The sequence below is a fragment of the Elephas maximus genome, chromosome 7, assembly GCF_024166365.1.
Source record: "Elephas maximus indicus isolate mEleMax1 chromosome 7, mEleMax1 primary haplotype, whole genome shotgun sequence".
In the NCBI taxonomy this organism is placed as follows: Eukaryota; Metazoa; Chordata; class Mammalia; order Proboscidea; family Elephantidae; genus Elephas; species Elephas maximus.
Window position 1 is genome coordinate 105,663,884 of NC_064825.1, and position 17,616 is coordinate 105,681,499.

The window sequence follows — 17,616 nt, forward strand, 5'->3', positions numbered from 1 at the left end:
TTCCTCTGATTGATCTGGGCAAAGTAAACTGAAAACCTTGAGGAAATAATTCATAATTCTAGAAGCCATTAGAAACATTGGTGATTCATGGGAGGAGGTCAATATATCAACATTAACAGGAGTTTGGAAGAAGTTGATTTCACGCTCATGGACAATTTTGAGAAATTCAAAACTTCAGTGGAGGAAGAAACTGAAGGTGTGGTGGAAATAGCAAGAGAACTAGAATTAGACGTGGAGCCTGAACACGTGACTGAATTGCTGCAAATTCACAATAAAACTTTGAAGGATGAGGAGCTACTTCTTAGTGATGAACAAAGACAGTGGTTTCCTGAGATGGAATCTACTCCTGGTGAAGATGTTGTGAAGATTGTCAAAAGATTTAGAATATTAAATAAACTTGGTTAATGAAGTGGTGCCAGGGTTTGAGAGAACCGATTCCATTTTTGAAAGAAGTTCTACTGTGGGTAAAATGCTACCAAACAGCATTGCACGCTACGGAGAAATCTTTCATGAAAGGAAGAGTCAATTGATGAGGCAAACTTCACTGTTGGCTTATTTTAAGAAATTGCCACAGCCACGCCAACTTCCAACAACCACCACCATGATCAGTCAGCAGCCATCAACATCAGGACAAGACCCTCCACGAGCAAAAAGAATTACAACTAGCTGAAGGCTTAGATGATGATTAGCATTTGTTAGCAATAAAGTGTTTTTTAAATTAATAATGTTTTTTAGACATAATGATATTGCACACTAATAGAGTGCAGTATAGTGTAAACATAATTTTATATGCACTGAGAAACCAGAAAAGTTGTGTGACTTGTTTTATCGCATTATTCGATTTATTGTAGTGGTCTGGAACTGAACCCACAATGTGTCCAAGTATGCCTGTATTATCTGTGTGGTATTTACTGATACGAAATGATCTGAGAAGTAAAAGCTGTTACTAAATTCCTACTTGAAATCCATACAGGTTCTAGAAAATGGGTGTACACCTAATATGATACTCAGGATTGATTGTGAACTGAGATAAGGAAATAAAAACTGAAAAAAAAAAAAAAGTTGCCATAGAGTAGATTCTGACTCATAGCAACCCTACAGGACAGAGTAGAACTGCCCCATAAAGTTTTCAAGGAGCACCTGGCAGATTCAAACTGCCAACCGTTTGGTTAGCAGCTGTAGCACTTAACCACTATGCAACCAGGATTTCCAAATAAAGGAATAGACATTTTTAAGATGAAAGCATCACTCTTACAAGGGAGTGAAGAATTAAGACTCACAAGGGAACAAAAGAATCATATCTTTATGTATTGCCTAAGGAATGATGGCATTTAATAAAAAATAATTCTTATTAATTGAATATTATGACCTTGAGTACTAATTGAGGTAGTATTTCTAATTATACCAACTCAACTTTTTCATGATGAAATTATCCATGTATAACATGAAATATATAAAATTTGTTTATGTTATTCTCAAGAGAACAGGGTAGAAAAAGTAGAGATTTACCCTGTGTGTTCTCCCAAAACTATATTATTCTTCTTTCCTGAAAATGTTTAAGTTCTTATTACTTAAGGGAAATCAAACTTAATGTTATAATATTTTTATTTGACATCTAAGTAACCATTCCCTGAAAAAACTCCAGATGATTAAGGAATGCATAACAACATTCTCACTGAGTCGTGGTGCAGTAGCTAAACGCTTGGCTGCTAACCAAAAGGTCTGTGGGAGGAAGATGTAGTATTCTGCTTCTGTAAAGATTTACAGCTTGCAAAGTCTGTGAGGAAGTTCTATTCTGTCTATATGGTCCTTATGAGTCGAAATCCACTCAAAGGCAATGGGTTTGGATTTGGTTAACGATATTCTGGTGCTATTAGATATTAGTCACTGTCAATGTGTCCAAACTACCTAGACCTCAGCTATGTTTGTATTTTTAATATAAATTACAAACATAAACCCTGAAATTAATTCAAAAAACAATATGAGCTTAAAAGTTTATTCTTTTATAAATCATTTAAACTAGTATTTTATTTATTTATTTATAATAAATGTTTCCTGGGTTTCTCAATGCTTGTAAATTTATTTCATGGATTCTTTTACATTGACATTTTATTAAAGTATCACCAGAATTAAAATATATAAATATAATGCTTATTTGCTACAAAGTCTTTGCAAGAAATGAAGTTTCCTAGAATATTACTTAGTATTCTTACAAAAATATAGAAGTTTTTCAAATTTTCAGTGTTGCCAAGTAATTTAATATCACTACTTAAAATTATTGTTTAAGGTAAATTATATATTAAATATATGAGAAATATAAAGGCATTGCGTTAATAAAATAGCACATTTGCTACTCTGTGTTAAATATTAATTTTAATAATATCATGGACTAAAGTAGAATATCGATAGAAAACATTTCATATTTACCTTTCTCATTTTGGATAGCAGGAGCCCTGGTGGCAAAGTGGTTAAAGTGCTTGGCTGCTCTCCAGAAGGTCTGCAGTCAGAAACCGCCAGCTATTGCAATAGAGAAAGTTCTGGCAGTCGGCTTCCTTAAACATTTATAGCTTGGAAACCCGATGGAGCAGTTCTACTTTGCCCTGTAGTACCGCTGAGTCAGAATCAACTAGACTGGAGTGGGTATGGGTTTTGGTTTGTTTTCCGATAATCTTGTTTCTTCCGCACAGGAGAGGGTTTACACACTTAAGTATTTAAATTACTTTGACTGACACAGCTTGTCTCATCAATGGTATTCAATCTGCCTTTAAAACAATCTGTTCAGTTTGATACTGGAATGCTCTTTAAATACAAAATAGTTACCTCTACTCCCCTGGGATCTCTTCCACCTGACAATTAGTTTCTAATTAAACAAATCTCTTTGGCACTCTCTGGTTTGGCTTATTTATTTATTTTCCCAGAGAGCTCTCACTTTACTCAGAATATGCTTCCTCTGTAGCCTCTCAATGGAATAGAGTATGCAGAAAGTCTTATATCTTAGGCTTGAATAGAGTTCCGAACTGCCCTTAACAGAGCGATGCATTTGAGGCCACACAAAACTGACACAAATCCAATTCTGACCTTATCTATTGTGGCTGCTTCATATGGGCCCTCTGTCCCATTGAGGTCCTGTCCCATTTTTCTCAAGTTATTTTCTCCTCTTAAATGGGTGCCTTGATTCAAATTCAGAGGCTGACCTCTGTAAGATTTGTAATAAATGTTCTGACAACAAAGAATATTTTTACCTACATATCATATAATATAAAAATTATTTCTTCAAAAGGACCTGGGCAAACTAGGAACTTGCTGTTGGATATAGTAAATCTCGTTCAAAAATATGTTTTTTCCCCCAAAATTAATCCAACACAGAGACATTTTCTTTTCCTTGCAGCATTCTACCATCTTTCCCCAACTTTATTCCTTCTGCGAACCAATTTTTAATGTGTGAATCCTACTAAATTTCACTTAAGAGAAAATAAGATTTTAAAATAATTCCAGGTGAGATGAAAGACATAATTCCAGGACAGTAGTCTGTCATAAATTATTGTCATAAAATAATTCCCCTTCAAGACTTAAAATCTGAGCGACACTTAGTAGTGTGATCTTCAAGATTGTGTGACAATTTGGCTGGGCCATGATTGTCAGGGGTTTGGCAGTTATACTGTGGTTTGGGGGTTGTATAATGGTGTAATCCTTTCATGATGAGATCCTTATACTGTGATTATCTCCGAGATGGAATTTGCTGTGAGTAGCCAAACTGTTAAAAAGGAGTTTTGCATGCATCCATCCCATATCTGTGGACTTCCTGCTAAAGCTAGCTGGCTTTTGCTCTGTCCTGAATCCAGCATTTGGCTCATTAACATCTGACCTACAATTCTTTTCACTTGGGCCAGCAGCCTGCCTACATACTTGCTGATCTTGGATTCATCAGCCCTCCCAGAGTTTCACAGATCCTTTCTCTCATCAGCACTTGTTGTTTGAGCATTGTTCATCTCTTGTTTTGACATTATTCCCTAAACAATACAGTAATGTATAACAACTATTTACATTGCATTTACATTGTATTAGGTATTGTAAGTAATCTAGAGATGATTTAAAGTGTTTGGGAGGATGTGCCTTTATGATACGCAAATAGTATGCCATTTTATAGAATGAACTCGAGCATCCTTGGAATTTGGTGTCAGATAGGGTCCTGGAACCAAACTCCTGCAGATACGGATGGGTGACTATATATTTACATATATAATTCAATACCATCATAGAATGCAGTAGACTGCTACATAATGTGCTTCCTGTCCCATCTGTTTCTTGTTTCAAGGCTGGGTTTACAATTTTAAGTGATTTAAACACTTGAAGGATTCATTACCGCAACCACAAAACTCTATAGTCTGTTTTTGTGGCATTTGCATTTCTAATTATTTCTTAAGTGTTCTCTATTAAAAATAAAAGATAATTAAAAACAAATCCATTGTCGCTGAGTTGATTCTGGCTTACAGCGACCCTACAGGACAGAATAGAAGTGCCCCATAGAGTTCCCAAGAACGTGCTGGTGGATTTAAACTGCCAAAGTGTCCTCTGCAGAAAATCTTAAGCACTTTCATGGATTCCCACAGTAGTTGAAAAAATTCAAATTTCTTCCCAGGAATTGAAGATTGCTATATAACTTGACCCCTATCTTTATATCCAAACTCATCTGCTAACACGTATTTTCCCCAGGCAATCAATCAGCTTTTTAGGCTTCTAAGAATGTAAACCTAAAGGGTCTTCTGTTGCTTTTTCATCTGCCTAGAATGTTCTTAACAGAGAGTTGCTACTTCTAATTGTTTAAGGCTCAGCTCATATGTTACTTGTTCAGAGAGGGCTCTCCAGGTTTATCATGGAGGTTATATTATTGTTGTTATTGTGCCAAGCACTACCTGGAATCCTCACAAATGAAATGATGTGTAGGCATCCTCAGCGGTAGCCTCCAAATACTTCACATCCTCACTCTCTCCCTCCAACACTATGTGTTTGAGCATTGTTTGCTTCATGTCTTGTCACTATTCCCTACCAATACTTTCTAACAACTCTTTACATAGTATTTACATTGTATTAGGTATTATAAGTAATCTAGAGATGATTGATACAAATAATCCGAGTAGCTGAACTATAAGAAGAACGGGGTATGGATTTAGAGGAAGACTATTTAACAACCTTTGATATGCAGATGATACAATCTTGCTTGCTGAAAGTGAAGAGGACTTGAAGCACTTACTGATGAAGACCAAAGACCACACAGCCTTCAGTATGGATTAAACCTCAACATAAAGAAAACAAAAACCCTCACAACTGAACAAATAAGCAACACCATGATAAATGGAGAAAAGATTGAGGTTGTCAAGGATTTCATTTTAGTTGAATCCACAATCAACGCCCACGGAAGCAGCAGTCAAGAAATCAAAAGATGCATTGCATTGGGCAAATCTGCTGCAAAAATCTCTTCAGAGTGCTAAAAAACAAAGATGTCACCTTGAGGGCTAAGGTGCTCCTGAACCAAGCCATGGTCTTTTCAGTCACCTCATATGCATGTGAAAGCTGGGACAATGAATAAAGAAGGCCTAAGAAGAATTGATTCCTTGAATTGTGATGTTAGTGAAGAATATTGAATATACTGTGGACTGTCAAAAGAATGAGTAAAGCTGTCTCGGAATAAATACAACCAGAATGTTACTTAGAAGCAAGGATGGCGAGATTTCATCTCACATACTTTGGACATGTTGGAAGGGATCAGTCCTTGGAAAAGGACATTATGCTTAGTACAATAGAGGGTCAGCAAAAAAGAGGAAGTCCCTCAATGAGATGGATTGAAACAGTGGCTGCGACAATGTGCTCAAGCATAGCAACCATTGTGATGATGGCCCAGGACCAGGCAGTGTTTCATTCTGTTGTGCATGGGGTTGGTATGAGTTGGAACCCTCTCAATGGCACCTAACAAGAACAACAAGAGATGACTAAAAGTGTACAGGAGTTTGTGCATAGGTTATATGCAAATATTGTGTCATTTTATATAAGAGACTTGAGCAGCCACAGATTTTAGTATTCATGGGAGTCCTGGAATCAATTCCCCATGGATACTGAGGGAACACTGCAAAGTTTTAATTAAGGCATATTGTAGACCTGGTTTTTAAAATCAGTGCCACAGCTGTATGGACACTCATGGAAATGAATGGTATGGTTTAGGATAAGTGATATGACAGATTGTACATTACAACTGAATAAATTAAATCAGCTCAAGCAAAAGTTCTTACTGAGGGAGGACATTGCACAATGAAATTATGAAATGACTAATGGAATGATTTGCTATCTGCTGATACATATTTTACTTACATAATTTCAGCAGAAAGTTCTGACAATATTACAAGTGATTTTTAACTTGTAAATGATTGTCACTGTATGGAAAGGCAAAGCAATTTAGTAATCTAATGCTGCTATAACAGAAATACTGCAAGTGTGTAGCTTAACAAAGAGAAATTTATTCTCACATTTTAGCAGGCTGCAAGTCCAAATTCAGGGTGACAGCTCCAGGAGAAGCTTTCTCTTTCTGTTGGCTCTGGGGAAGGTTGTTGTCACCAAACTTCCCCTGGTCTAGGAGCTTCTCAGCACAGGGATCTCGGGTCCAAAGGACATGCTCCCCTCCTAGGCTTCATTCTTAGTGATAGGAGTTCCCCCAGTCTCTCTGCTCACTTCTCTCTTTTATTTCAAATGAGAGTCACTCAAGAAACAACCTAATGTTATAGAGTGTGTCCTGTCTCATTACACGTTGTTGTCGTTAGGCGCTCTCGAGTTGGTTCCTGTTCATAGTGACTATGCGCAAAAGAATGAAACAGTGCCAAGGCCTGCATCATTCTCACAACAGTTGCTATGCTTGAGACCATTCTTGCAGCCACTGTGTCAGTTCTTCTCACTGAAGGTCTTCCTCTTTTTCACTGACCTTCTACTTTACAAGCATGATGTCCTTCTCTAGAGACTGATCTCTCCTGACAACATGTTCAAAGTATGTGAGAAGGGGTCTTGCTGTCCTTGCTTCCAAGGGGCATTCTGGTTGTACTTCTTCCAAGAAAGATCTGTTTGTTCTTTTGGCAGTCTAACCCAGTACCAAAACCCAGTGCTGTCGAGTCAATTCCGACTCACAGCAACCCTATAGTACAGAGTAGAACTGCCCCATAGAGTTTTCAAGGAGTGCGTGGCAGATTCGAACTGCTGACCCTTTGGTTAGCAGCTGTAGCACTTAACCACTATGCACCAGGGTTTCTGTGGTATGCACATTTTCTGCCAGCACCACAATTTAAAGGCGTCAATTCTTCTTAGGTCTTCCTTATTCATTGTCCTGCTTTCACATGCATAAGAGGTGATTGAAAACACCATGTCTTGGACCAGGCACACCTTAGTCCTCGAGTTGAAATCTTTGCTTTTTAACACTTTAAAGAGATCTCTTGCAGCAGATTTGCCCAATGCAATGTGCCTTTTGATTTTTTGACTGCTATTGCGTGAGTGTTGACTGTGGATCCAAGTAAAATGAAATCCTTGACAACCTCAATCTTTTCTCCATTTATCATGATGTTTCTTATTGGTCCAGTTGTGAGGATTTTTGTTTTCTTTATGTTCAGGTTTAATCCATACTGAAGGCTGTGGTCTATGATCTTCATCAGTAAGTGGTTCAAGTCTTCTTCACTTTCAGCAAGCAAGGTTGTGTCATCTGCATAACACAGGTTGTTAATGAGTCTTCCTCCAAACCTGATGCGTTTTTCCTCTTCACATAGTCCAGCTTCTCAGATTATTTGCTTAGTTTACAAATTGAATAGGTATGTTGACAGACATAACCCTGATACACACCTTTCCTGACATTAAACCCTGCAGTATCACCTCATTCTGTTTGAACTACTGCCTCTTGATCCATGTACAGATTCCTCATGAGCACAATTAAGTGTTCTGGAATTTCCCTACTCCACAATGTTATTAATAATTTGCTATGACCCAAACAGTCAAATGCCTTAGCATAGGCAATAAAAAACCAGTAAACATCTTTCTGGTATTCTCTGCTTTCAGCCTGGATCCATCTGACATCAGCAATAATATCCCTGGTACCAAGTTCTCTTCTGAATCCAGCTTGAATTTTTGGCAGTTCCCTGTCGATACACTGCTGCATCCATTTTTGAATGATCTTCAACAAAATGTTGCTTGCATGTGATATTAATGATATTGTTCCATAATTTCTGCATTCGATTGGCTCATCTTTCTTGGGAATGGTATAAATAAGGATCTCTTCCAGTCAGTTGGCCAGGTAGCTGTCTTCTAAATTTCTTGGTATATATGAATGAGCACTTCCAGTGCTGCATCTGTTTGTTTAAACAGCTCTATTGGTATTCCATCAATTCCTGGAGCTTTGTTTTTCCCCAATACCTTCCATGCAGCTTGGACTTCTTCCTTCGGTACCATGGGTTCCTGATCATATGTTACCTCCTGAAATGGTTGAAAGTCAACCAATTCTTTTTGGTATAGTGTCTCCGTGTATTCCTTCCATCTTCCTTTGATGCTTCCCGCATCGTTTAATAATTTCCCCATAGAATTCTTCAGTATTGCAACTCGAGGTTTGAATGTTTTCTTCAGTTCTTTCAGCTTGAGAAATGGCTCATCTTCCTGCACTATATCAGACAATGTTCTGATGCTATTCATAAGTTTCTTGGTGGCTAATTCTTTCCAGAAGTAGACCACTGAGTCCTTCTTCCTGGTCTGCCTTAGTCTGGAAGCTCATCTGAAACTTGTTCACCATGGATGATCCTGCTGGTATTTGAATACCGGTGACATAGCTGCCAACATCATAACAACACACAATCCCCCACAGTACAATAAACCGACAGATGCGTGGGGGACTTGTTATATAACTGCCTCTAATCCTGTCTCATTAACATCACAGAGGTAGGATTTACAACACATAGGAAAATAACCACACCAAACCAGTTGCCTTTTAGAGGATTCCAATTCATATAATAAAATGGTGGACAATCAAACAATATTGAGAATGATGACCTGACACATTTCAATCCATAACACACTTATAGTACATCGGTTGAAATTTGATACAAAATATATAAGAAAGCAATTCTTATACATTTAATATGTTCTTTAATGAAGTGAATTATTTACATAGCAATTTTCTCAGTGCTATTATGACATCCTTGTTCCTTAGACTATATATCATGGGATTAAACATAGGAGTTAGGATAGTGTAGAAAAGAGAAAGTACTTTGTCAGTTCCCTCTGAGCGGCTGTTGTTGGGCCTTAAATATGTAATAATGGCTGATCCAAAGAATAACACCACAACCATAAGATGAGACGAGCAGGTAGAGAAGGCTTTGGCTCGACTTGTGGCTGATGGCAACTTCAGGATAATGGACATGATTTTACTGTAGGAACCAACTATCAGCAGAAATGGAACCATGCCAAATAACACAGCAACTGTGTAGACCAACATCTCATTTACAAAAGTGTCCCCACAAGCCAGTTTGAGTATTGGGAAAATGTCACAGAAGAAGTGGTGAATTTGGTTAGGTCCACAAAAAGGCAGAGAGAAAATCTGATACGTCTGCACAATCATAACGGGAATTCCAGTGGTCCAGGAACCAGTCACCAAGTGGATACAGACCCTGTGGTTCATGAGTAGAGGATACTGAAGAGGGTTGCAAATGGCCACGTAACGGTCATAGGCCATCAATGCAAGGAGTAAACACTCTGTGCCTCCAAATATAAGGACAAAGCACATCTGTGTAGCACAGCCACCTAAGGAGATTGTTCTTCTCTGCATCCCAAGATTCATCAGCATTCTGGGGAGAGTAGCTGATACATAGCAGATTTCCAAGAAGGAAAAGTTTGCCAGGAAAAAATACATAGGGCTCTGGAGAGCAGGATCCATTTTCGTTATTAGAAATATAGTGGCATTGCTCATCAGGATAATGATATAGATGAATAAAAATAATCCAAAAAGAAACCACTGGAGATGGGGCATATCAGCAAAGCCCAAGAGAACAAATTCCATCAGTTCTGTTAGGTTGTATTCTGGAGGTTTTTCTTGATGATTCATCTGTGGACAATGCAAATTCACATGTACATTTCCTTTACCTTCCTGTATCTCTTTGCGTCTTCTCTAAATTGTATTGAGGTGTCAGGATTGGATTTTATGATCACTGCAATTATTTGCACTTTAAGAGTGATGCTATTTATGTATGTCCCACATCATCCTGTTAAATCACAGGAAACAGTCCCCTCAAATTTATTTTAAGATCTTTTCACTATAGTTTTGGAGCATAGCCCAGAATAGATTAAGCTATACCTAACTTGGCAGAGGCACTGGAGCTATTGGCAACTGGTGGAAATGGACTCTCAGCTTTGCCATCTAATCTCACTTTAAATTGATTACATGTCTTGAGAATTCTATTGCACTTCTCTATGCATTTTCTCAGTCAAGCTTCTCAACCACTATATCATAAACTGTCTTCTAACATACTTTTTCAACTGCCTCTTTCAACACTTCATTCTCCCATTACTTGATGATTTTAAACATATAGGTTCCTATTACACAATTCATACGAGATAGTTTTGAAAGAAAGTTGTGAGAGTATTTCACTTTGCATAGGGAAATAAAATAAATATCTTTTTGTATGATATTATGTGGTTAAATAAAAGGATTTTATTAAGGTGAATTATCCTGGGAAAATTGATTAAGACATGAATAATAAATGTAGCCACCCTGGGATAACTGGGAGAGCATGGAGGGTATTTGTTACCTGTGCGTATGTGTGTGGTCAGGAGGAGGAAAGATATTTGCTGTTACGTTATACTCATTGTGCTGTGTGCACCTGCCTTTATTTTTGCTGTTCCTCAAAAAATAACACTTCAGGTAATTGTTTCTAAACTCACTTTTCTTTAGATTTAAGGATACTGAGACTTACTAAACTAAGTGTGGATAATTCAGCTAATCGCATATAGGTTTTGTGACTGCAGTTCAGTATGTATTTTTATTTTTTTATAGACTTGAGTTTGACTCCTACCTCCATGATTTACAGGCATATCACATTGTATTGGCCCACATTTTATTGTACTTCACAGATATTGTCCTTTTTTTTTTTTTTTTTTACAAATTGGAGGTTTGTGGAAACCCTGCATCCGGCAACTCTACAGAGTCATTTTTCTAACAGCATGTGTTCACTTTCTGGCTCTGTGTCACATTTGAGTAATTCTTGCAATAGTTCAAACTTTTTAAATTATTATTAGATCTGTAATCAGTGATATTTAATGTTACTATAGTAATTGTTTTGGGGTGCCACGAACTGCACTCTTGCAAGACGGCAAACTTAATGGATAAATGTTGTATGTGTTCTGACTTCTCCACTGACAAGCCATTACTCTGTCTATCTCCTGCTCCTGGAGACTTCCTATACCCTGAGACAGGATGTAACCTGACACTACAAATGCCAGTAAATTTTCATTTGTCCTAAAACTAGCCCAAGCCAGATTTGGCCTTCCCCACATCTGCCTAAGGGCCAGGTGTGACCATAATTGACCTCAACAGAGGACACAGCAACAGGAGGAATGAATCCGAAGGAAAACTACCACCCAGACCTACTCTGAAGCAAAACTTCTGATAAGAACCACATCATCTCCTGTCTCCTGGATACCTTCTAGAATTTTCCCTCTTCAGTATGCCTGAGCAGCCATCATCTTGCTGTGCAAATTACTTAAAAGCCCTGCTTCCCTGCAACTCGGGGGTTCAGATCTGAGAAAATTCCTCTGGGCTCCTTGCTCTGTGCATTGCCATAAAGTTACTTTCTCTTTCTCAAAGACCAGTGTCCAGATAATTGGCAAGTCTGAGCACACTGGACAAAGACATACATTCCAGGGTTTGTTAACAATGACAATATTGAGATTTGGCCAATTAATAACTGTACATTGTTAAAAGCATTCAAGTGAAAGGAAAAGTTGCACATCTCTCACTTTAAATCAAAAGCTAGAAATGCATAAACTTAGTAAGGAAGGTATGTTGGAAGCTAAGACAGGCCAAAAGCCAGGTCTCTAGCACCAAACAGCCAACTTGTGAATGCTGGACAAGTTCTTGAAAGAAATTAAAAAATGTCTCCTCCAGTGAACTCATGAACAATAAGAAAGCAAAACAGACTTATTGCTGATAAGGACAATATTTTAGTGGCCTGGGAAGAAGATAAAACCAGCTACAATATTCTGTTAAACCAATGTCTATTTCTGACCAAGGCCCTAGCTTTCTTCAATTCTATGAAGGCTGAGAAAGGTGAGAAAGCTGCAGAAGTAAAGTTTGAAGCTAGAAGAGGTCCAATCATGAGGTTGAAGGAAGAAGCTCTCTCCATAACATAAACAAATGCGAGGTGGAGCAGAAAGTGTTGATGTGGAAGCTGCAGGAAACAATCCAGAAGACCTAGCTAAGACAATTGACGAGGGGGCTACAGTAAACAACAGATATTTAATGCAGATAAAGCAGCTTTATGTTGGAAGAAGATGCCAACTAAGCCTTGCACAGCTAGATGGGAGAGAGGAGAAGTCAATGCCTGGCTTCAAAGCTTCAAATGGCAGGCTGAGTCGCTTGTTAGGGGATAATGAAGCTGGTGACTTTAAGTTGAATCCAGTGCTCATTTACAATTCCAAAAACCCTTAAGAATTATGCTAAATCTCCTTTGCCTGTGCTGTATAAATGGCACAACAAGACCTGGATGACAGCACATCTGTTTACAACATGGTTTGCTGAATATTTTAAGACCACTGTTATTGACCTATTGCTCAGAAAAAAAATGATTCCTTTCAAAATATTACTGCTATTTGACAATGCACCTGGTCACCCAAGAGCTCTGACGGAGATGTGCAAGGAGATTAATGTTTTCATGCCTGCTAACACAACACCCATCCTGGAGCCCATGGATCAAGTAGTAATTTCAAATTTCAAGTCTTAGTTTTTAAGAGATACGTTTCACAAGGCTATAGCTGCCATAGACAGTGATTCTTCTGATGGATCTAGGCAAAGTAAACCGAAAATCTTCTGGAAAGAATTCATAATTCTAGAAGCCATTAGAAACATTGGTGACTCATAGAACCAAAAAAAAAAAAAAAACCCATTGCCGTTTAGTGGATTCCTATAGCGACCCTAGAGGGCAGGGTAGAAACTTCCTCACAGAGTTGCCAAGGAGCAATTGGTGGATTTCAACTGCCAACCTATGTGATAAGCAGCAGTAGCACTTAACCACTATGCCACCAGGGTTTCCAAAACCATTGCTGCCCAGTAGAGTCCAACTCATTCACAGAAGGAGGTCAAAATATCAATATTAAGAGGCATTTGGAGGAAGTCAATTCCAACACTTATGGATGACTTTGAGGGTTTCAAGCTTCAGTGGAGCAAGTAACTGCAGATGTGGTGGAAATAGCAAAAGATCTAGAAATAGAAGTGGAACCTGAAGATGAGACAGAATTGCTACAATCTCATGATAAAAACTTAACAGATGAGGAGTTACTTCTTAGGGACGAGCAAAGGAAGTGGTTTCTGAAATGGAATCTACTTCTTGGGAAGATGATGTGAACATTGTTGAAATGACAACAAAAGATTTAGAATATTACATAAACTTAGATGATAAAACAGCATCAGGGTTTGAGAGGACTGACTCCAATTTTGGAAGATGTTCTACTGTGAGTAAAATGCTATCAAACAGCATTGCACACTACAGAGAAATCTTTCATGAAAGGAAGAGTCAGTTGATAAGGGAAACTTCACTGTTATTTTAAGAAATTTCCACAGCCACCCCAACATTCAGCATCCACCACCCTGATCAGTCAGCAGTCATCAATATCAGAGCAAGACCCTCAACCAGCAAAAAGATTACAACTCACTGAAGGCTTAGATGATGGTTGGCATTTGCTGGCTATAAAGTACTTTTTAATAAAGGTATGTACATTAATTTTTAGACATAATGCCATTGAACACTTAACAGACCACGGTGTAGTGTAAACATAACTTTTGTATGTACCGGGAAACCAAAAAACTTATGTGACTTAATTTATTGTGATATTTGCATTATTGTGGTGGTCTGGAACTGAACCCATAATAGGTCCAAGGTATGCCTGTATTATCTGTGTGATGTTAAAGAATTATTTAAAGTTTCTAAGGTTTGCTTCTTTGTGAGAATTAAACAAGATAATATTGATAAAATTTATCACTTACCTTCCAATTTTAAACAGTTTCCTTATTAGTTATTGCTCTATAATTATAATTATGATAATGATAATATGTTCTTTAAACCTATAGCTCCAGGATTTAACATATTGCCTAGTAAAATAAGTATTTGATAAAGCACTTTTAATTTCCTTTGTTGGCAATTATTTTTCTCACCATTCCTTTCATCAGGGCCAGGGCAAAGACTAGTCAATGAGGTACCTAAGGTGCAAAATTTAAGGAGGCATTCAGGGCCATCCTCGTATTTCCACAATCCTGAAAGTGAGTACCTACATATACTTCATATCCCGGGTGCCTCTTACTTCACCCTGCTCTTCATTTCTCCATCCTAACAGATTCGCTCCTTGTCCTCTAAGCAGAGCCACAAGTATGGTGCCATGATTAAAAAAAAAAAAAAAATCCTTCACAGAGGAGTCAATTCCGACTCATAGCAACCTTATAGGACAGAGTAGAATTGCCCCATAGAGTTTCCAAGGCTGTATATCTTTACAGAAGCAGACTGCCACACCTTTCTCCCATGGAACAGTTGGTGGGTTTAAACCTGTGAACTTTGGGTTGGCAGCTGAGTATTTAACCACTGTATCAACAGTGATCTGTGCCAAGGTTAAAGAATAGCGTTTCCCTAAAGAACTGGAATTGAATTATAGCTCCAACAACATCTAGCTCAGTGTTGACTTCATGCAAGTTGATTAATCTGACCTTGTCTGTTTTTGCTCACCTGCAAAATGCCTAGCAACTATACCAACATTTAGTGTTGTTATGTGAATTAAATCATTTAATATAAGTAAAACACCATGAAGTTCTCATATTTATGAAAGACTATTATTAACAGTTACTTATTATTACTATTATCCGTTTTTTATTATTATTATAGCTAAATTTAAATAATTCTTCTGGTTTTACTCAGTATTCTATACAACATGAATAATATTCTCTAATTTATTTTTCTTTTGTATCTAAGGAAGGAATAAAGTAAGATCTTAAAAGAAATTACCAGAGTGTTACCGAACTCCAAAAACCATTCAACTCTTAAGTTGCACTTTCTCCAGAAATTCTCTGCTGATATTTGGGTTTACATCATCAGCTCTACTTTGTGGGCTGTAACACCTATATTACCCATCACTGCTCAGCGCTTAGGATTGCAATTAATACCGGTTAGAAAAAAAAAAAAAAAAAATTTTTTTTTTTTTTTTTAGTATGCATTTCCTTTATTGATGCTAAATGATCTGAGAGGTAAAGGCTGACAATTTTCCTACTTGAAATCAATATAAAAAAATATTTTTTTTTAGATCTTAACAAATGGGTGTACACCAATTATGGTACTCAAGATTTGATTCTGAACTGGAAAGAAAGGAATAGATATTGTTAAAATGAAAGTGTCACTCTTAAAAGGGAGAGAAGAATTAAGACTCACAAGAGGACAAAAGAAACACTTCTTTATGTAATGCTTTAGGAATGATGGCACTTAATAAAAAATAATTATGTTAATTGAATACTCTGAGAACTAATTGAAATAGCATTTCTAATTATACAAACTCAACTTTTTGGTTATGAAATTATCCACATATAACATGAAATATGTAAGATTTGCCTATGTTTTTCCTCAAGAGAACAGGGTAGAAAGAGTAGAGATTTATCCTGTGTGTTCTCCCAAAGCTATATTACTCTTCTTATTACTTAAGGGAAATAAATTTAATGTTATCAGATTTTTATTTGAAATCTAAGCATTCATTCCCTGGGAAAAAAATCCCAAAGATTAAGGAATGCATAACAATATTCTGACTGAGTCCTGGCAGCGGAAGGGTTAAATGTAGGCTGCTAACCAAAAGGTCTGTGGGAGGAAGATGAGGTATTCTGCTTCCATAAAGATTTACGGTTTGGAAAACCTGTGAGGAATTTCTACTCTGTCCCGTACGGTCATTATGAGCTGGAATCCACTGAAAGACAAAGGGCTTGGATTCGGTTAACAATATTCTAATTCAGTTAGTTATTGGTTGCTGTAGTCACTGTCAATGTTCTCAATCTACCTAAATCCCAGCCATGTTTGTGTTTTTAACATAAATTGGAAGCATAAACCCTGAAATTAATTTGAAAAAACAATATGAACTTAAAACTTTATTATTTTATAAATTGTTTCATTTTGTTTTTCTTTATAATGTTTCTTGGATCCCTCAATGTTTGTAAATTTATTTCATGGATTGTGTTACTTTGAATATCTTACTAACATATCATCAGAACTAAAATACATAAATATGACGCTTGTTTGCTACAAAGTCTTTGTTGGAAATGAAGTTTTCCTAGAATATTATTTAGTATTCTTACAAAAACATAGGAGTTTTTCAAATTTTTAGTGTCAAAGTAACTTAATATCACTACTTAAAATCATTGTTTAAGATAAATTATATTCAATAGAGTCAAAAATGTAAAAGTACTGCTGTAATAAAATAGCATATTTGCTACTCTTGTTAAATATTAGTTTTAATAATAACATAAAGTAGGATATTAATATAAAACATTTCATAGTTACCTTTCTTAATTTGGATCACAGGAGCCCTGGTGGCACAGTGGTTAAAGTGTTAGGCTGCTATCCAGAAGGTCTACAGTTAGAACCCACCAGCTGTTCCACTGGAGAAAGCTGTGGCAGTTTGCTTCCTTAAACATTTATAGCCTTGGAAACCCAACAGAGCAGGTCTACTCTGTCCTGTTGTGTTGCTGAGTCAGAATCGACTAGACTGGAGTGGGTGTGGGTTTTGGTTTGTTTGAAATAATCTTGTTTCTTCCTCACGGAAGAGGGTTTACATACTTAAGCATTCAAATTACTTTGACTGAAATAGCTTGTTTCAACAATGGTATCCAATCTGCCATTAAAACAGTCTATTCAGTTTGATACTGGAATGCTCTTTAAATACGAAATAGCTGTCTCTACCCCCCTGGGATCTCTTCCACCTGACAGTTATTTTTCTAATTAAACAAATCTCTTTGGCACTCTCTGATTTGGTTTATTTATTTATTTTCTCAGAGAGCTCTCCCTCTACACAGAATACTCTTCCTCTGCAGCCTGTCAATGGAACAGAGTGTATAGAAAGTTTTATTTCTTAGACTTGAATAGGGTCCTGAATTGCCCTTAACTGAGCAGTACATTGGAGCCCATGCAAAACTGACACAATTCCAATTCTCACCTTATCTATTATGAAAGCTCTGCTCTTAATAGCCTGAGCTCCTATCACATTGTCCTGATATTGTTCTGCTAATTTTCTCCTCTGAAATGGGTGACTTCATCCAAATTCAGTGGCTGGCCTCTGTAAGAGTTGTAATAAATGTTCTGACAATAAAGAATA

General features: G+C 37.1%; 2 protein-coding genes across 2 annotated transcripts in view; both read right to left on the reverse strand.

Annotated features, from left to right (window-relative positions):
• Positions 1 to 16,881, reverse strand: part of LOC126079341 (olfactory receptor 10AG1-like) — a 40,577-nt gene extending 23,696 nt beyond the window's left edge. The window contains exon 1 of the mRNA XM_049890288.1: positions 16,806 to 16,881. The gene's annotated coding sequence lies outside the window, so the exon portion shown is untranslated. The remainder of the gene's footprint in view (positions 1 to 16,805) is intronic.
• LOC126079342 (olfactory receptor 10AG1-like) lies at positions 9,173 to 10,114 on the reverse strand. Its single transcript, XM_049890289.1, has one exon. It carries the CDS (start codon positions 10,112 to 10,114, stop codon positions 9,173 to 9,175), a length of 942 nt encoding a protein of 313 aa, XP_049746246.1.
• Positions 16,882 to 17,616: the final 735 nt, after the last annotated feature.